This window comes from Engystomops pustulosus, chromosome 7 (assembly GCF_040894005.1).
Source record: "Engystomops pustulosus chromosome 7, aEngPut4.maternal, whole genome shotgun sequence".
Lineage (NCBI taxonomy): Eukaryota > Metazoa > Chordata > Amphibia > Anura > Leptodactylidae > Engystomops > Engystomops pustulosus.
The window spans coordinates 146092996-146115852 of record NC_092417.1 but is presented as its reverse complement, the minus strand read 5'-3'; the positions used below and the strand labels follow the sequence as shown (position 1 = coordinate 146115852).

The 22857-nt window shown below is 40.4% G+C and overlaps 1 protein-coding gene across 1 annotated transcript in view; it reads right to left on the bottom strand.

Annotated features, from left to right (window-relative positions):
* Positions 1-22857, bottom strand: part of LOC140070235 (uncharacterized) — a 178631-nt gene that overhangs the window by 138132 nt on the left and 17642 nt on the right. The window contains exons 4-9 of the mRNA XM_072116590.1: positions 19667-19740; positions 15226-15379; positions 12438-12469; positions 10876-11050; positions 10044-10142; positions 8157-8210 (exon numbers count right to left, since the gene is read on the bottom strand). Coding sequence (XP_071972691.1) covers positions 8157-8210; positions 10044-10142; positions 10876-11050; positions 12438-12469; positions 15226-15379; positions 19667-19740 — 588 coding nt within the window. The remainder of the gene's footprint in view (positions 1-8156; positions 8211-10043; positions 10143-10875; positions 11051-12437; positions 12470-15225; positions 15380-19666; positions 19741-22857) is intronic.

The window sequence follows — 22857 nt, the reverse complement described above, 5'->3', positions numbered from 1 at the left end:
ACTCCTAGTGCATACTCCTATTGTGGCCGAACCAATCCAAGAAAGTATCTTCCAGCTCAGAGATGTCATGTATCATTAAACTTTATTGTAGCATCCACACCACTTACTCATGACTGATTTGTGTGAGGTCAGGATCTATTTTGAATTACATTGGCCCACGTGAAACCATGTTTGCCTGATTGTTTGTACCGGACAACCAAGAAATTCTGCAACATTGTTACAATAATCTAATATCATGTCACAGGTTTTATCCATGTCCCATACATATGTAATTAAAATGGAGATGGAGATGTACGGCGAGCCCAAATTCCTCTTGTGATCCTGTGTTATATCTTATCACATGACTTTCTTCTTCTAAGTTGAAATCTTCTTACACTGAGATAGAGCTTTCTAGTTGTACCAAGGAGAAGCGGATCGCCATCTCCCATACATGAATAAAAAGAGAAGAGTAAAAGGATAACTCAATAAATAAAATTAACTTTTAAAAACAATGTTACATGTTTCTTATTATTTAAAAACAAGGGGTAATATTAAATATGTTTCTACCGATAATACATTAGAGCGCTTGATCTAAAATCAAAAGGAAAAAGAAGAACAACAAAAGGAATGGACCATTACTTCCCAAATTGAACATGAAATTATGTTATACCTCCAACAATACATACGGATGTCATGCAACTGCCGTAAATTTATTTGCGGATCTATTGACATAGAAGTCAATAGATCTGCAAAAAAATTTACGGCATTTGCATGACATCCATATGTTTTTTTCTATGGATGTACATGGTCCACATGCGAGACAAAATGCTGCAATTTTTTTCCTCATTGTCTACACATCCGAGAAAAAAATGGACATGTGAACAGACCCATACGAAACAAGGGGTCTGTTTGCCATCCGCAAAAAAAGGATATCAAACTGACATCCAAAAACTATTTAGTATACTATCATATATTAACAATATCAGGACAGACTTTACAATAAATATACACTAAAGCTCTGCTTGCAACACTGTGGTTGACAGTTACTGATCGCATGTGTTTCAATAGCAATGCATATGCATTCAGGTTGAACCCTGCCCCCAGATGTTTACATTGCATTTCTAAATGCAATGTAAACACCCCATGTGACCCTATACATTCAGATAATACTTTTTTTCTCTCGAAAGTATCGTGTCAGTATCGAGCATCGTGATACTTTCCAGGGTACAGTTAATGACATATATGAAATTATACAAATTGCAATTAATGAAATCCATAATGTCATATTTTCTCTCATTTCGACGATCAGAAGAAAAAAAAAGTTTTCATGACATAAGAGCACTTTTTTTACTTATCTGATCCACATTTATGAGGATCATATACAGTAACTATTTAAAAACAAGAAACTGTCAGGGGTACCAACTTTAGTTACAAACTACTGTCCCCAATTTTCTAAAATAAAACAAAGAGTACTGAAACATTTACCATTACTGAAAGAAGACACCATAGATAATGGTTGTAGAGTAGTCCCATTGAAGGGATGCACTCTAGGGAACATACTAGCACCCTCACTTTTAAAACTAAAACCCATGGGTAACTGGTAATCGTGTAAGGGGTTTCATAAATCTGGATCATATAATTGCAAAACATGCCTTTTTATGGATTTACTTAATTGCAATTAAAAGCACAGTCTGTTATTTTATGTACGTCGACCAGATGACAAGACGCTACAGGGTCAGTTTTTTAGAACATCTACAAGCTATTAATACGCCTGAGGGCAGAAGCCTATCAGGAGCCTCCAAACACCTTCTACTAACACATAATAAGGATATTAGCCATCTTAAAACCTTCTATATTGAAAAAAACAAGAAACCAGAGAGGGGAGGAGATATGTCTGTTCTTCTCAGGGATCGTGAGGCATATTGGGTGTTTAAATTAGAAACTAGATTTCCCCATGGCTTAAATTATAAAAAATATTTTAACTACACTAATAAGCAATTGATACAAAAAAATTAACATGTATTGTTCAAGGTATTACATAATTTCATGTGCAATTTATGTAGGAATGGTCCATTCCTTTTGTTGTTCTTCTTTTTCCTTTTCTTTTTAGATCAAGTGCTTTAATGAATTATCGGTAAATTAATAATCAATATTACCCCTTGTTTTAAAATATTAAGAACATGTAACATTGTTTTTAAAAGTTAATTATATTTATTGATTTATCCTTTTACTCTTCTCTTTTTATTCATGTATGGGAGATGGCAATCCGCTTCTTCTTGGTACAACTAGAAAGCTCTATCTCAGTGTTAGAAGATTTCAACTTAGAAGAAGGATGTCATGTGATAAGAGATAACACAGGATCACAAGAGGAATTTAGACCTGGGGAAGCGGCTCACCATACATCTCCATATAGATAAATATAGGTTCATGTTTTTTTTTATTTTAATTACATATGTAGGTGACATGTATAAAACCTGTGACATGATATAAGATTATTATAACAATGTTGCAGAAATTCTTGGTTGTGCGGTATACACAATCAGGAAAACAAGGTTTCACATGATGTAGAGGAGTGTACGATCATTACTTTGGGCGAAAGTAACTTAAAAAAGATTCGGATCGCACACAAATCAGTCATGAGTAAGGGCTGTGAATAGCCAGAAACACTTGGACATTTTAAGTGTTTGTAACTTTGGATGTTTTGTTTGATGTTACAATAAAGTTTAATCATACCTGATAGCTTTGAGTTGGAAGGTACTTTCTTGGAGTTGTGCTCTTGGCTCCGACAGCAGAGCTTTCCATGCTGTGGAAGGGATTCATGTGGAAATAATAACGATGAGCAACTTACAGGCCGAACCAATGCCTTGTACAGTGGTAATATTACATCCCTATGCCGAGAGTCCATACCACTTTTGAAACATGACAAGATCTTGCTGGCTTTAGAGGCAGCCGATTGACATTGCAAACTAATATTTAACTTTTGATCTACTAGTCAACCCAGGGCCTTCTCAACTCTATCAGATTTACTCCTGCAAGGACATATGTTGCATGTGGATTATTAGCCCCAAAACCAAAAGACCTTATTTTAACCATCAGGCGTCTATGAGGGACAGTGTCAAATGCCCTTGCAAAGTCCAAGAACACAATATCCACAGCAGCTCCTCCATCCCGACGACTTTTATCCTTAGTAAACCAATACTGGCTGTTACTTATTATACTATTTGTTGTCACATACTCCTGTATGTAGTCTTTAAGTAGTCCTCGAAAATGTTCCCCACAATTGCAGTTAAGCTTACAGGCCTGTAATTGGCTGGCAAAGTTCTAGAGCCTTTTTAAAATATTGGCACCACATTTGCCTTGTGCCAGTCACTTGGCACCGTACCAGTCTTTAGGGAATCTCTGAAGATTTTAGACAGCGGCACAGCAATAACAGAACTGGGCTTAACTCATCTGGTCCAGGAGCCTTGTACACATTTATTTTATTGACCTTAGATTAGATCCTGTCTAGATTCATCCTGTCCACAAAAATAATGCAGAGTGTGCAGAGTGCGATAGATTAATGAAATGTGTTGCATGGTTTCTATGAATCTGGCGCCCCCTGCACTGCTCCAGCAGAATGTAGCATTTTTTTGGTGCACTTTCTTCATACTGGAGAATTGTGGTGCACATTAGACAGAATTGTGGCGCATGGTCTGACTAAGCAGTAACAGCCCCTTTTAGTGCACACTTTTTAGTCTTGTTGGACACAGTGCAGCCTCGACACAAAATTGGCGCAGATACATTATACTTTCTAGTGCAAAATCAGATGGAGTTTCTTCTGTGTAGCATTAATCTCCACAAATACTCACAGATTGGAGTCTCTTAGTCAGCCACTAAAAGCCAGGGCATTATCTCTAATGGAACAGCCGTGGCGTTAATGGAATGTGAATATATCTATTACACTTGATAAATGCAGCCCTGTGCTGTAAACTAAATAGACAGTGCACGCCTAATAATCACATTGATTAAAAGTTCTTTGTTTCTTACTTGTAGATCTGTCCACTACTGTAGCTGATGTACTGGTAGGAGTAGTAGTAGTTGTGGTTGTTGGTGGTGTAGTTGTGCTTGTAATAGTTTCAGAGGTTGTAGAGTAGCATTCATAAGGTAAAGGACTACAGCAATATACGCTGATCTCATAGTTGTAGCACAGTTGATTTATTTGATTCTCATTCTTACAGATGAGTCCTGTGGCAAGATCACAGGTCACGTTCTGCCTGAACTGTTCTAGTGACAAATTATCTGAGGTTGGTCTACAGGTAATGTTCTCTGGCCCCATATTCTTCGGACACACTTCTAATCCAGATTTAATAATGTTGAAATAGGTCTCAAACTCTCCTTCGTCGGGTTTATTTGAAGGAACACTGACATCAAACCACTGTGACCATTTACACCGAGGCTTACAACCTGGAGTTGCAGAATGAAACACAAGAAAAAACAAAGCGCATTAACCCCTTAGAACACTGTTAATGAATCTTAAAAATATTTAAGCATTTTTTTAGCCTCACCTTTCAAAAAGCCGCAGCTTAAACGTTCGATAATCAAACCTGTTTGAGGGCTTGTTTTTTTAGGGTTGACTTGAATTTTCTTAGCAATGTGATCACTTAGTGATAAGGCTCAAGACAATTGGCCCCAGCAGGGAAAAAATGAATTTTTGACCCCTAATATGGTGGTCAGAGTAACTCCCTGAATCAACAGAAACTACTGGGAATGGTATCGGGGGGCCTGTCCAAGCAACCAGAAGCTACAAGTCCAAAGCACGGAGAGACTGCTTCGGCGGACACCGGGAGGACCGAGGGGGTAAATTCATGTTTATTTTTATATATAACTCTTTTTATGGTGTTAAATTATTTGTTGAGTACACAATCTAAGCGGCTGCTAAGCAGGGACAGAAAGAAATGCAATTCATCTAGTAATAGCATGTCTATACCTTTTTCCAATCTACTGTAAGTTTATTTGGGACTTTGCTTTTGGGCGAGTTTCTGACTACTTCTGTTGTTGGACAATCCCATTTTCCCAAGTTCGCTGATTGAGGCATATGAAAATAGAGAGTCATCTTTTCTAAAAGTCAATTTGAATGGGTAGCCCCTTTTGGAGAGATCATGAAAAATCTTAATATCATTATATTTTGCTGATAGTGAGCATTTTTGTCTCATTTGTTTTTTTTTGTCATTTTTGTCTCATTTTCTTCTTTTTTTGTGAAAAAAGGGACTCTTACTAGAACGTCTCATGGAATGGATTCCGGAAGAGATTTTAGTTTGGTGAGCCTATGGGCCCTGTCGATTGTTAAATCTGTCAGGAAGTTTTGCTGAAAACAGATTTCAGATGAATTATGGGAGTTCAGTATTTTTAACAGTTTCTGGAACACCTCTAATGCGTAAGTTGTTCTTCCTTGATCTATCCTCTAAATCAGATTTTTAGTGCCTGTTTCTTCAGCTGATCTTGCAAACTGGATGTCAGATCAATCATGGTGTTACAATTAGTGTGTTGGTCACTTGTGAATGCTTCTACGTTATCAGCACTCTAATTTCGTTAGTAGCTGATGTGAGCTTTAAGGTAATGTTATTTTCTAACTTGTCTAATATCCTTTGGAAGTTAGATTCCGACAATGTTGGATGGTGCATGTGCGTATGATAATTGCATTTCCACAGCTCGATACATCAAGAGGCCTCAGCCTTGCGTGGCTTGGAAATAAATGCAGCCAGCGACTTATCAAATGTGAAAAGTCCCCAGCAGCGAGTGTGCAGGCGCGGGGACTGTAATGCCCCACGCCAGCCCACTCCCAACCAGCTGTGCCCTCCGCTCAGTCAGCCACGCCCTTCCCCCTCACGCCCCTTCAACGCCACAGAGGCCATTGTAGATATGCCCCATTGTCTGCATCATACTAGAGATGAGCATAAGTTTGTCTGGGAAAACAGTAAAAGAATTATCTTCATAGGCCCCTGAAGTAACGAATAATCTAGATCTTTAGATATGGAACTAATTTGCACATTATCACCTGTTTTTTTCCCCCTTTTCAGGTTCCCCCTGTTTGGACACAAAATATCTGGTCAAGCGGGGTACTGTGAATTGTTTCTTTTGGCGACCCATCAAGGAGGTCTTACTGGAACCTGTATCCTTTTTGGTTCTATGTTTCTGTAATGTTCCTACTGTAATCGCTTGTAAAAGTCACTTTACATCAATATGAAGCTATATAACACACCAAATATAAATATTGTCTAAAAATATAAACAAGGTTAAATTAGTCCTCCATATCTTAGCCCACAAGTTTCTAAACAAGTTAGTCCTGATTAGTGGTATATACACCAGAAATCCAGCTCCAAATCAAAAGTTAGTAGAATGGTTAGAAAAGTTAGTAGTGTTGAGAACTTAAAGGGGTATTCTCATTTTGGCATTCATTAATCTTCATTAAACTAATTTTCAATTAGATGTTTTGTTTCTTTGTGCAATCTCTCCAGCAGAGGTGGCTGCATTCTATGCCAGGGTCTGCCATCACATTTGGGATCTCACCAACCACTGATTCGCCTTATCCATCGCGCAGTCTGAGCAGGGGACTCCCCAGCCTCAAGGTTGCCACTCTGTCCACCCGATTGGTCCAGCTCCAGCACTTCTCCCGAACTCCGGTCCATGGGATCACAAGGCAATTAAGGGGGCTGCTCCTCCTGACAGGCGATTTCAGGTTCCCAGAGCCTCCATTCTTTACTAGGATCTGACCAAGGCCTCCCCGCCGGGTCAGAAATGTCTATAACACCGGGCCTAGACTGTAGTTCTAGGTCAGTGGGACGCCAGCCTTCTAGCGCAGTTCCGCCTTGAGACGTGCATGCTTACATCATCGTGTCATCGAGTAATTGTATGTCAGGGTCTGCCATCACATTTCCTTCTATGCCACCGTTAATGTTGTCAAGTGAGGGCTTATTTTTTGTGAGATTAGATTTATTTTTCTGTGATACTATTTTGCGGTGGCTATGCCCTACTGATGAAAAATGATTTACTTTTTTGTGGGTAGCTATAGAAATAACATCAATTCACTCCAGGAGGCCAATTTGAATGTAAATTATGTAAATGATGTGGCTTTATATACAGTATGTAACATCTTTTTGGATAATATATATGTATTTAGTGAACCCTGGCTCAGGTCCTGTACTTTATTAAGCTTCCCCCTGGGATTATTACCTAGAAACAGCTCTGTAAATGGTAATAACTCATCACACCAAATCTACTACTTGTGTCCCTAAAATGCCTGTAATGTTCACTAATTTAATTAGCAGGTTTAAAGATTCCCATCATACAGTAGGTCCAAACCTTGTTTTCACAAGTAGTAAGAGACAAAGAGACATAGATCTATATTCAAGAGTTAAAGGGGTTGGCCACTTTATCTCATGTTTATTGTAATGTGTGGGGGGCAGGATATTAGGTATCAAGAAAGCAGTGCAAAACTATTAATAGATTTTTACACACACTTATACACACATTACAAAAAACATGAGGTAAAGTGGCCAACCCCTTTAATATGCCTTGTGACTAACATGTTTATGAAAGAAAAAACTTTATCACTTTTGTAGCAAAGACAATGATACTAAATCCACAAGGGTTTTACTACCATGGTAGTTAACATAGCAGCAGCAGTGATGGGGTCCCTCAATAAAGGGGGCCCATTTTAGCTTATAGAGAGCAGTTAATAATGATAGTGGAAGGTATATTTTAATTATTGCTAACACATTTTACAAACGAGCTGTGTGCACTCCACATTACCTGTGGAGTGACATCTGTGTGATTAATAGTATAATTGCTGTAGTCAGATATCTCCGTTGTATTTATCTCTGTACTATGACATCGTTGTGTGCATTGTCCTTCTTCAGTGACATGACTGCATGCATTATGACAATATTGTGACATCACTCTGTGTGTTATCCCGACACAATGATATGTTATATTGAGAGCTCCATTCAAAATTTTGCAATGGGGCCCCATGGTTACCAGTCCCACCACTGACACACAGTGATAACAACATTACCGTCTCATTCTAGAACGTTGAGATGCTGCAAATTTTACATACAAAAATACTCCTTCCATCACTTTCATGTGGAAGGGATGTAGAGTTTTATACATATGTGATAAAAGAATCCAAGATAATGACTTACCTGGACTTGTGGTGGGCAGCTTGCCTGCTTTTGTGGTTGTTGTGATTTCGGGAACTACACAAAAATAATTTTTAGGTAAGACTGTTGTCAATACAAAACCACTTTCTACCTGTATTGCCTTGTCACTAACAATTCCAAATCTTTTTAGTACAAAAGGCCAGTCAAAACCTTTCCTAGCTAGAGCAGTGGCTCATGTCATTCTTCTGATGCAACCTACTTCATAATATCACTATTTCTTTTAATATGATAAGTCAAATCAGTCCAGGGTGACAGAACCGGAGCAGTTTATCAGAATGTCTGCGCAATCCACATTATATCTGTTTTTGTGCAAAAATGTTGCTGTTTCTTATATGCAGCTCTTCAGTAAAGACATAGAAGTTTAGGACAATTGGATGCACATGTTGTCTGCAGACCAACAATATGTAAAAGTCTGGATGTAGACAAATCCTGCAAAGGACTCAGATTGACATTGCGCCTCAAGGTGTCAGATTCTAAGAAACGGCAAACCCAGGTGCGGAGCGAGAATATAACATGGGATAGAGTATGTCAGGACTGACCAAAGGACTCCAATAATACCATACAGTACACTATGGTACCAGTAACATGTAATTAGAGATGAACTGTCCAGGTCTATATTGAAAAGTTAATCTAAATCAAATTTTTGATTCTTAGATTCTTTTAGGAGAATATTCTTAATTCTTACAAATTGTGAGATCCGGAATTACAACTAACACTATACTTTACACACAGAACTAATCAGATAATTCTGATGTTTGGAATCTGTTTCCGTGGTAGTTTTTGGACCATGAAATTCAGCCAACATACAGTCATTCGTGGTCATTTATCATATGCCTTTGCCATGTACCATATACATTAGATAGCACTGACCTCCTTATATATCAACGCCTGGCTGTGATGGCGTACAATTGTGCACCAGGTCCCATCTGGCATACAATTGCACCACAACCTGTAAACGTTGAGTCATGATTGTTCACAGGCCTAATAACTCCTGATAACTCCCCACCCCTTTGTTTCACAGTCAAACACAGTTATCTGAAAAAAGCTTTTAAAGGACATCTACCACCAGGATGAAGGATTGTAAACCAAGCACACTCACATACTGGGGTGCCCCCTCTGGCAGGATTTACTTTTGTTTAAGCTTCCTATTCCCCCCAAAAGGTCTTAAAATTATGCAAATGGCCCTGAGGGGCTTCAGGCTCCATTAACACCCTTGGAAAGTGGAGTCTCAAAGGCTCATTTGCATAATTTACAAATCCTGTTTCATCTAAAAAACAGGGCATGAGAAGCTAAAAGAAGAGCAGATCCTGCCAGAGGGGGTGCACACACCAGTATGTCAGTGTGCTTGGTTTACAATCCTTCATCCTGGTGGTAGATGTCCTTTAAGTGGATATTGTTGAAATGGCTCTAAACAAGTGTGCAAAAAGAAATGCACCTTTCCTAGTTAAAATATTGGAAGATTCAATATCAGAAACTTAAAAATAAATATGTGTAGCTCAATATTTCGCCTCTGTGGTTAACGTTAAAAAAAAGAATAAACAAATTGTTAACTTTTGTTATGCTGACTCAAATAAAAAACAGAAAAGCAATAAAAGAACAATTAAAACGATATGTCCCACAAAAAACACAAGCTCAAAACAGCTTAGGGTTGAGGGGCTTATCTGTACTGTAGGAAATGTTCTCTGATCCAATATTCATAATGATCTAGTTTAGCAAATATATACGCACAACGCACTTGTCTGCAGGCCTAAAAAAAAACCTTCTGACCTTTATGCCATGTAAGTGATGAACAGTCATTTTTTCTAAGAATCTCTGTAGAAAATCAAGACTCCATAATCACACAGAATACAGTGTTTTTACATAACCTACCGCATGACACCTTCGCACAGCAACCGTCCAATGAGATTACAGGCTTTAACCCTTTAGCACATGTGCTTGTTACTGGTGGACAGGTACTTATATCGCAAACTGAAAAGATATCAAAGTATTATTTTAAAAAAAATAGCATATTGAGAAAATAGAATGTGAGCCACATATCAGCTAATCCTTGTACTTTATAGCAGGAAACTAACCGCACACAGTACATTGCTTCTACAGCCGGGCTCCTGCTACTGCACTCAGACTCATGCAGGAGCAGGAGCACGGCTGTAGACGTCACCGCCGGCCTCTCTATATAATCAGTAGCTGCCAGTGACGGAAGTAGGAGCAGGAATAGCAGAGAGGTAATTATTATTTTTTTAAAATAGACGTATATTAAAAAATACAAATTCCAGAAGAACCCCTTTAATGACATACTGGGAGATTTATCAGAAGTGTCAGAGAGCAAGTTTTAGTTGCTTTGTGGCAAATAATCAGAACTCATCTTTCATTTTCATACACCAGTTTATGAAAAGAAAGCTGAGCTCTGATTGGTTACAGTTTTGCTCTCAGACACTTCTGATAGATATCCCCCATAGTTGGGAAATGCATCTTTATCTATATCTCTCATTCCTAACCATGTCTTCACCAGTTCTGTAACTCATACAATATTGTTTTCTGGATACTACAGACCCATTATAAGGGAGTCTGATGTGAAGCTCCTCTTTTAGCTTCTAAAAGTGACTTATCTATGGTAAAAAGTGACTATTTTCATCCATTTGCATAGGACTTTGGAGGGATTTTTTTTTTGTAGTGGTGTGTTTTAAAAAAGCTTTATACATACCACATTTATGTACCAAACAACAGGGATTTGCTGGATTTTGAATGTTTATGGCTCGATATCCGGGCTCAGTGCATGGTTTTGTTACAACAGGAGGACAAGGGAGTGCAACACATGCTTTTTCACCATTATTTGTGCAGGTGCAGTTCTGACAATTCTCCTCCCATACATCACCAGGCTAAGAAAAAAATGAAACAAAAAGAACAAAAATAAAGTACCTTTCAGGTATTTGTAAAGTAATGTATTATAACCCTGGAATGTGTACAAATGCAGTATCATGCAATTATACTGAACTGAATAAATGGACATTGTTAAGGTCTTTTCTGGGCTATAAATAATCATGAGCCAGATTATTGGGATCCACCAACATTAACTTTGGCACAGTTGTGGTACAAATGCGAATTTACATTGCGCCAAATGAACATGGAACAGTGAAAGTCACTTTGACCCTGCTTGCACCAAATGCATTAATTGCATAGACAAGTTTTCACAATTGGACTGAATTCATGATTTGCGACTTTCAGTTTAGGTGCAAATTTTGGCACATATTTACACCAGTCCTTACCGCAATATTTTATGTTTTTTTGTGACTTTTTATGCGACTTTTTATGTTACCCACATAACATAAGACACTAACAGTGGATTTATCATGGCCCAAATTCCACTTTAATGAATCTGATGGGGGCTCCACCAGTGACCAGGAGGAGGGGACCTCCGCCAGCGGCCAGGAGAAGGGGACCTCCACCGTGACCAGGAGGAGGGGACTTCTACCAGTGACCACGCGGAAGGGGGCTCCACCAGTGACCAGGAGGAGGAGACCTCTGCCAGTGACCAAGAGGAGGGGACTTCCGCCAGTGACCACAGAGAAGGGGGCTCCACTAGTGACCCGGAGGAGGGGCCTCCACTAGTGGCCAGGAAGAGGGAATCTCCAAGAGGAGGGGCCCTCTACTAGTGACCAGGAGCATGGTGAATGCTTAGTGACCAGGAGGAAGGACCTCCACCAGTAACCAAGTAGCAGAGGACCTCCACCAATACAGCTGAGTACTATGCAGTAATCCTTGTATGATCCTTAACTCTAGCCTCTGTTTAAGTGGTGTAGGTAGATGTGATGAAGCCTCACAACTAGGGTGAGGAACAGGGCTTCCACAAGAGCAGTGCCAACACATGTGAGAGGGACAATAGTTATAATGCTGTGTTGTGTGATCTTGTCGTCTGTCCTCTCATGAAAGTAAACCTTGTCTATAGGCCATGTTTTATCATGAAATGCCACTTATGGTGTCACAGAATAGAGGGGCATGTCATATTGACAAGGAAAATGCCATTTATTTTATTCCCATTGATAACAACTGAATCATAAAACACTGTTTACTGTAACTCTATAAAACAATAATCTTTATGTATAAAGCCCCATCATATCACTAGAGCTGTCAAGGCATTTTTAACTAATTGCAGACCCTAACAAATTCATTTCTGAAATGTGTCCCCACTTTCCTCTGTCCATTTCACAGCCCATAATCACAAATATATTTAAAATTTATTCTAAATAAACATTTTAAAAATTGTACCTTTTTTCTCTGTAAACTTTCTGTTTTACATTCTGTAGGGGAAAAAAATATTCTATAAATATAAGAAATACAAAAGGCTAAAGGGAACCTGGATGGTCATTTTTCAATAATGGCAGATTCCAATTGCCTCTTGCACGTTGATATTCTTACTACAGCCAATGCTTTTTAAAAGTTCATTCACATTACTTGGCTTCCTGCCAACAACATTAAGTGAGCCACAAGGTAAGCAGCTCCAATGGCCATAGTTCCCATTTCATGTATGCCTCCTTCCCTCTTCGTACATCCTCCTCCCTCTACCCTGATCACTGCCTCCTTCTTACGTCACATCACTGCTGCGAGCAATTCCAGTGCTTGTAGGAGGGAAGGATACATCCTTTGAAGTCCCTCTTATCCCTGTGACTCGGTGGATACTGCTAGCAGAGAGGCAGGTAATGTGAATAAACTTTTTAAAATCTGCATGCAAGAGGCTATTGGAACCTGTCATCAAGTAACAATGGCCAACCTCATGACAGGTTCCCTTTAAAGCTCAGTGCATTAACTGACAAAGGTCTTGTGACAATGAAAGCCAAACAGGCTGACTCTATCATGCTTATACGGTAGAGCCACAAAAGAGAGAACCTTGTTTTCTTTCTTTGCCATTACGATTTTAAATAAGGTTTTATTTTTGCATCTGTTTAAAGGACATCTACCATTAGTTTTACTGATGGTAGACTACAACTATGCTCCTCAGAACTTCTTTCATTATAACTCTATACACCACGACTGCAACAATATAGGATTACAAAAATGATGCTAATTGGTCTGTGGTGCTCCCGTGACGTAGCCTTAGAGCACTTACGATACAAGTTCCTCTATATAGAGTGGATGGGCAGGACCAGGTGGGACTCGTATCATAATCAGGGAGTGAACAAATTAAAAGACAAGTGGCTATGAGCTGGTGCATCCCAGACTGATAAGCATGGTTTTTATAACTGTATATTGCTGAAATCATGGCATACAGAATTATAATAAAAGAAGTCCTGGGTAGCATTGTTCCTCACAAACTTCTTTACAACCATAAGGAGGCAGATTTATCAATTTGTTGATAAAACAGAAGATAGAAAACAGAAAATAGAAGATTAATTTGTAAATTGTGCCCAAAGCCTTTGCTCTGCAGGGTTTTAAACAGTTTTTACACCTAATAAACGGCAAATATTTAGGTCCATTTTTGGGCATGAACTATTCAAAGGGATATAACTTGATAGGTGGCATGTAGAATTACAGTTATTGCGTTGACGTGACAGTTGTGAGAGGGACCTGTACATGTAGATCACATTGCTGATTGTAAATGAAACAGCACATTTGCAGTGGTGAACCTAGGTCAAAAGTGGAAACTATTTGAAGTAAGTAGTCTTACTACCCTTGCCAGTTGTTGAATGGCAGGAATTCTCACATATTCCTGCGTTGTCGCTATCCACAATGTGGAAGGAGTTAGTGAAGAAAATATAATTGTCATGTAGGTATCTACAACAATGGTATAAGATTCTTGACCACAAGTCTAAAATATTTTCATCATTTAACATTGTTGCAAAAATATTTCAACTTGTATTCCTGTAATTTGGACATCTGCAAGGTAGCAAAATTGGAAAATAGTTTAACCACATAGCAAAATATTCAACTCTTTACCCCCTTCCCTGACAGATAGCTGAATATCAGAATTGGAATTTAGAAGTTTCTGCTTAACAGTGGTCTCACAGTAGCTCTAATAAGAGAGGGATATGGAAAATTTTTACAGATGGAAAATCTGTACCACAATCCTCCAAGTCATAATACCTTAAGGGAGCAGGGGGGCCAGACTAATAGGTTTCTGAATATAGGGAAAGACCTTGAAGGGGAGATAAGGAACTTCATAACCAGCAGTGAAGACAACAGCTATCAGGAACAGACACGTTGTACTAGAATCATGGATTAGGGATTTTTTGTGCAATCAGGTCTGTTTGTGTGTATACTATTTTGTATATTATATTTTTGAGCTGAGCAGTTAAGTTACAGTCACTACATATAAGCTGTTGTCAGTGTGAAACACACAAGCAGCAGCTTCACAACTCCCTGACCACTTCCCACAAGTAGTAAGAAGACACAGTAGAAACTTATCTGCTAGGGCTCTGACACCTTCACAGGCTTCTGTTCACACTCATTTGCTAAAGAATTTACTGCAGCGCCACCCTCCACTTCTCAAGTTTCAGTCAGGTCTGAGGAGGAGGGGGTGTAGAGGGGTTGCTGTGAGAAGCATCTCTTGGCTGAGGAAGCATGGCAAATCTGAGTGGCTGCTAGAAACTGCAGTGCTGGCTTCAGCTTTCATGTTAGGAGAAGTCAGGGCGGCAAGTACTAGCAGTGGATGGCAGTACTGCCGACTACGCTCCTGAAGACGATGCCAGCATGATGTGGGAGGAGGCAGAAGGAGGTTCATGTGGGAGGCAGGAGTAGGATCTGGTGCTGGTGCTATAAGCACACAATGTAAATGGTTGGTCTGCGCACCAAGCTGCCGTACTTCTCGGGGAACTGCTATCTGGCGCCTGAAGCAAGACTTTCATCTTGCCCAATGGGCCAGGTCGTTAAGGGGTTAAGCTTTCCTAAACCATACCAAACATCATAACAAATTGCAGGGACATGAAACCAACAAATTGATAAATCTGCTCCATTCTGGTTCATCCATTGACATAAAATATCACATATACAAATCATTTAGATGCAAATTATTTAGATGCTATTATCAGATGAATTAGTATGTAAACTGATTTATACTTACCTGGGCAGATATAAATAAAGCAACAGAGTTTTGTATCATATAACCGTAGACTTTCTTTACAATCCTTTGGTTTTGTTGCATTGAGACAATCTAGTTCAGTGATATTTAACATTGAACCTGCTGGGCAACTCACAGCTTCGCACTTATTTACTGTCTAAAAAAATAAGCAAATAAATTTAAAAAAAAATCTTATTTTCCTTATCTTCCCCTCCTGGACATTAGTATATACCAAATAATAGAATGTAGCGCTAACATTAAGACCCCCAAGTTTCTATAAAGTTTGGCAGAAGATAAAGTGTCTTCCAGTTGAGAAAATTTCATTCAATCCTGGAAAATCAAAGCGTTCGGATACATTATCTGTTTTATAACATTTATAATCGCTCCCCAAAAACTAATGATTATGTAAGTGATCATTTTCCCATTAGTTGCCACGAAACTTGTGCAGCGTTGACAACCAATATTGCTGCAGTAGCGATGATGAGTAGGATCCTTACTCAACTGCGCTACACTACTATTTTGAGTATATAAAAAATATATAAAATATAAAAAATAAAAACCTCAGAAATGAGAACATCAAAAGTAAGGCAAATAAACATACATAAATATGCAGAATTTGAAATTCAAATATTTTCTAAACTATTTTGGCAGTGTTCAATAAGCTTACAAATAAATGTTGATTCAAATAAACAGAGGCAGAGTGTTGTTGGGGCAAAAAAGACAACCTGCTTGCAAAGACAGTTCCCTTAGAGGTTTAACAGCAATTGTTGCTGCAACAAAACATTGGGGGACATTTATCATACGCTGGCGACAGTGTATGATTGCACTGCCGTTGCATATTCTCAGTAACATACGGGGCAGGAGGCTGCATAGCATTTATTCTACGCCAGGCAGCAGCGAGTGCGCTGGCGCAGCGAGTGTGCCGGCGCAGGGATAGTAACGGCCCAGGTGGTCGCGCCCTTCCCCCACGCCCCTTCACACCCCACTGGTGTGAAGGTGGCAGAGAGAGGAAAATAGTTGCAAGTGCTAGCAAAAGGCTAGTCATGCACTCGGCACTCCCACCCCGCACTTGCACACTAGCCCCCATTCCTTGTGAAGTTATTGCTTTTTTTCATGAGCCTCTTGACATATCTGGTGTGATCAAAGGGACAGGGGGAACATCAAGTGCTACTGCACAATAATAAATTCCCCCATTAGGTATACATGCATACTGTGTGGGGAATTTATCATGCCTAATGCGCCAGTTTTCTGGCTTACAATGCACAAAAATGTCACAATTCCTGGCACTGACTAGGAATTGGGACTATTTCCCCCCTTTCATCAACCTCCACAACAAGTGGGCATGACTGGGCTGAGAGCACAGCCTCTTGCAGATGGGTTATTAAGACTGGCACCTGATCCACCTAGTCTTCATAAATTCAGGCCTTAGTGTTGAGATTTATAATTTGATGGGTGGCATTTATTACCATGTTGATTTCTTGTACAAATTTTTGAGCACTTTTTTTTTGGTCTGATTTGTGAAGTTGAGATTTGTTTTCTCTTCTTTCCCATTGAGACTTTTCTAAATCATATAGGGAGGTTGAGAGACATAAAAGGTGTAAAAAGTTGCACCATAATTGTCACAGGTGCCCCTGCGACCCTAGTCTCCGGTTGCAGGCGCACCCGTGTACCTCCGTGTGGGCCCCTGCGCTCGCCGATGGCCTCTGATGTTGTTAGGGAAGAACCGGCTTCTCGTCATATCATTCCTCCGGAACTTCTGCTTGTTGCTGCTCCTGTGGACCTACGGCAGCTTCTTTCTTGCAAGACCTTTGTCCGACCAGCTCTTCAGAAAAGGATGCTAACTTGGGGATACTGCTCTTGTTTGGCTGGGAACCCTGGGGTGCAGAGGTCTATCGCTCTCATAACTTGTTACTACTGGTGGCCAGATCTGGTCAAGGACATTCAAGATTTTGTGAGTTCCTGTACTTCCTGTGCCCATAACAAGTCTTCAGGAGGTCTTCTCCTGCCGTTGCCGATGCTTTGTTGCCCGTGGACTCACATAGCCATGGACCTTATTGCGGATCTCCCATCTTCCTCCGGTAATACAGTCATCTGGTTGGTAATGGATGGGTTCTCCAAGATTTCCCACTTTGTGTCGTTGCCTGGTTTGCCGTTGGCTCCACGTCTTGCCAGCTTGTTCTTTCTTCACATCTTTAGGCTTCATGGGCTTCCTCAACACATTGTCTCGGACCGAGGGGTCCAGTTTGTTTCCAAGTTCTGGCGTTCCTTGTGCAGCCAACTGCAGGTAAAGCTGGACTTCTCTTCTGCCTATCATCCACAGTCTAACCGACAAGTGGAGAGGGTCAACCAGACTCTGGGCTGCTTTCTACGGCACTTTGTCTCTGCTCGTCAGGACGATTGGGCTACCCTCTTACCTTGGGCAGAATTTTCATATAATTCTCTGGACTCTGAATCTGCCAGTGCCGCTCTCTTTGTTTCTCTTTGTTGTCTTCGGACGACATCCACACCCACCTCTTCCTCTGTCAGTGCCTTCCGATGTTCCTGCCATGGAGGAATTGGTTCAGGACCCCAGATCCATCTGGGAGCAAACACGGCAATCCCTACTTCAGGCATCTGCCCGCACCAAGACTCAGGCCGGGTGATAAAGTGTGGCTGTCTTCAAGATATGTCCGGGTGAAGATTCCCAGCTACAAGCTTGGTCCTCGCTATCTGGGTCTGAAGTGCTGAAACACATCAACCCCGTGGCCTATAAGTTGCGCCTGCATCCCAAATTCCTTCCATGTCTCCCTTCTGAAGCCTGTCATCCTGAACTGCTTCTCCTGGCAAGTGGCACTGCCAACTCCTGAGGCAGACTCCTCTGATGTCTTTAAGGTGAAAGAAGTCCTGGGCATGAAGCCAGTCAGAGGGAAGCAGTTCTTTCTTGTTGACCGGAAGGGGACAGAGGAGAGGGCTTGGGATCCAGAAGACAACATTCTAGACCAATCTGTACTTCAGAGATTCCTTCAGGCCAAGAAGAGGGGGAGGCCGAAGGTGGGGGCACTGTCACGGGTGCCCATGTGACCCTTGTCTCGGGTTGAAGGCGCAGCCGTGTACCTCCGTGCGGGCCGCTGCGCTCACCGCGCGACTCACCTTGCCTGGATCCAGTAGCGTCTCCCGCAGCTCCCTGCGCGCGTCCCCACAGCATAGGGCACGCACCGGCTCTGTCGGATTTAAAGGGCCAGCACGCCGATAATTGCCGCTGGCCAGATGCCATTCTTTATAAATTCCTAGCCCCTTCCTTTCTCCCCTGCCGGATCTATGTGCCCCACAGCCTAGAAAAAGCTCCCTAGCGAGTCTCCTGCGTTCCTGTGTCTCCAGCATTCCTGTGTGTTCCTGTGTATCCTGCGTTCCTGCTCCTGTGTGTTCCTGCTCCTGAGTTTACGTGTCCTGTGTGCCTGTGTTCCCGTTCCCATCTGCCTGGACCTCCCGTTGCTGACCCAGGATTGGACTTGACGTTGCATCTCTGCCACCTGCCCTGACCTTGTGCCTGGACCTGACCACGAGACTGTCTTCCGCCAAGGTACCTCAACCTCGGCTACCACCGCGGGCTAGTCGCACCTGTGGAACGACCTGGTACCCTGCCGCAGCAAGTCCAACCCGCTTTGCGGCGGACTCTGGTAAAGACCAGGTGCCACTAAGACTCCGGTCCCAGGTGTTGGCTAGTACCCCCTCCCGGTCCAGCGGATCCACGCATCCCGAATCCTGACAATAGATTTTATTTGTCCCTTTACCCAGAGGGCCGAAACCACAACAGTTATTTCAAGAAACTTTGACTATCGAGGCACACCAAAGACTCAAAATGATAAAAAAGGCTTAACTTGACAGATGATACAAAAAGGTTGCAAAAATTATACAAGAAATCAGGCAACATGGTGATAAATATCACCCAATTACTTTACTTAAATTCTGTTCACATAATAATCAATATTAGAACAAGAAATTTGTAGTATCGAAATTATTTTACAGATTTAGTCTGATAAAGGCCTTAAGATAAACGAAAAATATGTTTCTTTTTTTTATATAGGAAATTAAATATCTTCCACATATGTGGTCAGATATTGATTACATTTATGACAGCTAGTGCCAAGAACTCCATCTGGAGATAGCTGTCTTGTAATGACTAGTGATGAGCGGACTCGAAATTTAAACCAGTTAACACCGGTGACACCCATGTTAACTGTTTAAATGCCACTGGGAAAGTAGCAAGTGGCATTTAAATTACTCTAGTTACGCGTGCACCTGTAATTACGTGGTCAGTGCCCTTACAAGGTGTTTTGATCAGTGACTAATGACTAATAATCTAAATACAAAAGAAAAGATCATGAATGATCTAATACAGAGAAGGCCAGTGTACCATGTACTTGTCCCAATTATGTTGTGAAGTAAAATAAAAACAGGAACTTACCACTGTGGAAATACTAGTTTTGGTTAAATCAAGTAATGTTGTTAAGGACGTCATAGTACTGATTGCTATTGTGCCTGTAATAGAGGGTTAAGATTCTGACTTATTTAAGAAAGTATTTTATAAAAACCTTATCAAATTAGAAATTAAAATATACAGTCATACTAATACGTTGTCTCTAAAGTAACAAATAGCATTACCTAGCAACCATTCTGAGAAATATTCAGTAAAAAATATCACATAGTACATTTTGTAGGCACCTGGAGGCAGATTTATAAGGGCTTGTACAACCGTTTTTTAACATACAAACCCAGAAATAGAATATTTACAAACTTTTGTCACCTCAACGCCTAGTGGATGTTGAGGGGCATGAAGGGACCCGTGCTTATTGGCAGATGGAGACGGCAGTTCTTTAAGATTGCTATAACTAGATAGTTTAGATAGCTATAACCTGCAGGCTATGGCGCAATTTATCATTAGGCAGGATTTTGGGCAGATGTCTACGGGACAGATGTATAATCGTATCTGCGCCAAAAAAAATGATTTTACTTTTTATTTGGCGTGGAATTGTGGCGGATCATTTATAATGAGTTTGCGCCAGAAGGAACAGATGTTTCCGACTATCCCCGGCGCAAGTGGGCGTGGCCTAACTTTTCCACATTATCAGTCACATTTATATGTATTTTGTCAGCAATTTTGGCGCAAATTTTGTCGCACAATAGACCAGGAAAAATGGTCATAGAGCAAAATTAAGGCGCAGTCCATGTAACATTTTGGCGCATATTTCATTGATGTAGGCATTTTTATTGCGCCCAACTGTTATTTCCATCTACCCATTAATTGCTAACAGCCGTGCACCACTTTAATACATCGGGCTGTGCTTTACAGAGACTGATCTCCGATGCAGACAGTCGAGCTTGCGCCAGAATTAGTAAATCCCCCCTATGTGTTAGACTGGCAGGTTTGCACGAGTCGGATTTATAGTATGTGCAATGTTAAATGCCTCCTGATGTGTGTTGTGTGCAAATAGACTGCACCAGTCGCACGTATGTTTAACATCTGCTCAATTTCTGCCTTTTTGCAATGTTTTTGCACAGGAAATTCTCAGACACCTCAAACATAAAATTGAGCAAAAACTTCTGTCCTGATGCACTCTCACAGTTTTGATGTGGTTTGCTGTGGTTGGCTCTCCTCTTCCCTATCCTCTACTTCATTGACTGTAGGGAAGTGGTCCAGTTGGGTACCATCATTTCGGTAGTCTAAACGGCATGGACAGCTAGGCGAGTTGGGTATCATGGCAAGTTCAGTGAAATTCAGTTTCTATGACCCTAGTCAACCTATTATCAATTTTGATATGTTGATGCAGCTATATAAGAATCATGTGGTGCTGAATTCCATGATTAAACAGATCTGAGTGAGTATCAGTGAAAAAAAAATGTAAAAATAAAAATTAAAAAAAATATATAATGCTGAGGATTACCGTAATTCCTTTTCAAAAATTCTAATTCTTGAATAGGCTTACAGTGAATAGATTACATGGAAAAACTAGTTATATAAATTGAAATTAACGACTTCTTAACAGTCTATGGGGCTCATTTACTTACCCGTCCCTGTGTGTTCCAGGAGGTGCGTTGTCCGACGAGAATGCACATATGGCGCGATTCACTTAGATCTTGCAACCGATATCCTGCATGTGTCGCTTCCCCGCTCAGGTCTTCCGGAATTTACATTTTTCTTCCCGGTGCATGTAAGTGCTTGGGCTTACAATTTAAATGTTAAATCCGAATCAATCGGATTGTCCGACAGCCCACGCCCCGGTTTGTGTCGCAAGAAAAAATCCCTGCTAAATGTGGCGCAAATTGGAAATCGTCCGAATATTGGATATGTGATAAATACATGACAGATAAGGGTCCCACCTATGGGCCCTGCAATTATCTCGAGAACGTGCCACTCTTGCACAGCCACACTCTCATGACAGTTGGATCGAAGAAAAAAATGCATAGACTCTCTGCATCTACCTTCATATATCATGTATCTATGACATATCCTGCAGTTAAGTCACAAATACTTGAGATTATCCCATTTGACTTTATATACCTTTTGTCACAATGCTCCTTTTTTTTCTCAAAATATTTCTACTCTAATTTAATCTGTTTGATTTAAACATTGAACACAGATTTGGAAGTAGTTGGTGCCGTGTCTTGGTAGAGGCCAGAAGTTGTCACTGCAGCTGAGGCTGCTATTAAATTAGCAAAGAAACAACAAGAAGTGAAAGAGACACTTACTCCTGAAAAAATATCAGCTTCTTGAAATTGAACATACAATTTCTTTACGTGAAGTTTGTTGAGAAGTTGGTCATCATTTAAAATGAATAATTTTCAACTTACGGTATCAAAAAAACTTGCAGATACAATTTGAAAGTAGATGGGCCACATGTATCATAGTTTTGTATCTCTGAGGTGAATTTTAGAGACATTTGGCGGCTTTTTTTTGCACCTTATGTATGATTCTGTCTTTTTACTTGTGATACATGTTCACTTTTTCCTGTCCTGGCAGGTGCAAAATTTGGCTTCTTTTTGAGACTTTTTGTTGCAAATGTCTCAAATCCACATGGACACAAGCCACGTGAGGGGGATATATGCAGAAGTGGATACAAGTCACGTGAGGAGGTTATATACAGGAGTGGACACTACTGTTAATTTGGGATTTAACATGTTGCATTTGTAATGCATTTTCAAACCTATTACAACAGCTGAGGAGGGGTGATTTTCCTAATTACATTACTGTTAACATTTGAATGTACAAAACGCATAGTAAACTCCATGTTAACACATGCATTAACATGGCGTTTATATTGCATTTTGTAAACAGTAATGAAATAAGGAAAATCACCTCTCCTCAGCTGTTGTAATTAGTTTCAAAATGCATTAAAAATGCAATTAAACCGCTATGTGTGACCTCACCCTTAGAAGAAACCAATTTTACTGTGTATACTGTGCAAAATGTTAAACAGTTAAAGCATGTGAAATACTTCCAATTTACATGTTAAAATCGGGTCCATGAAAAAAAAAGCTTCCTTTGCACCTGCCCTGGACCAGGTCCAGATTTGCGCCTAAAAAGGCGCAAAAAAAGTGAAATGTTGCACGGAACATCTGGAAAACAATGATAAATCAGGCACACTGCACAAAGGTGCA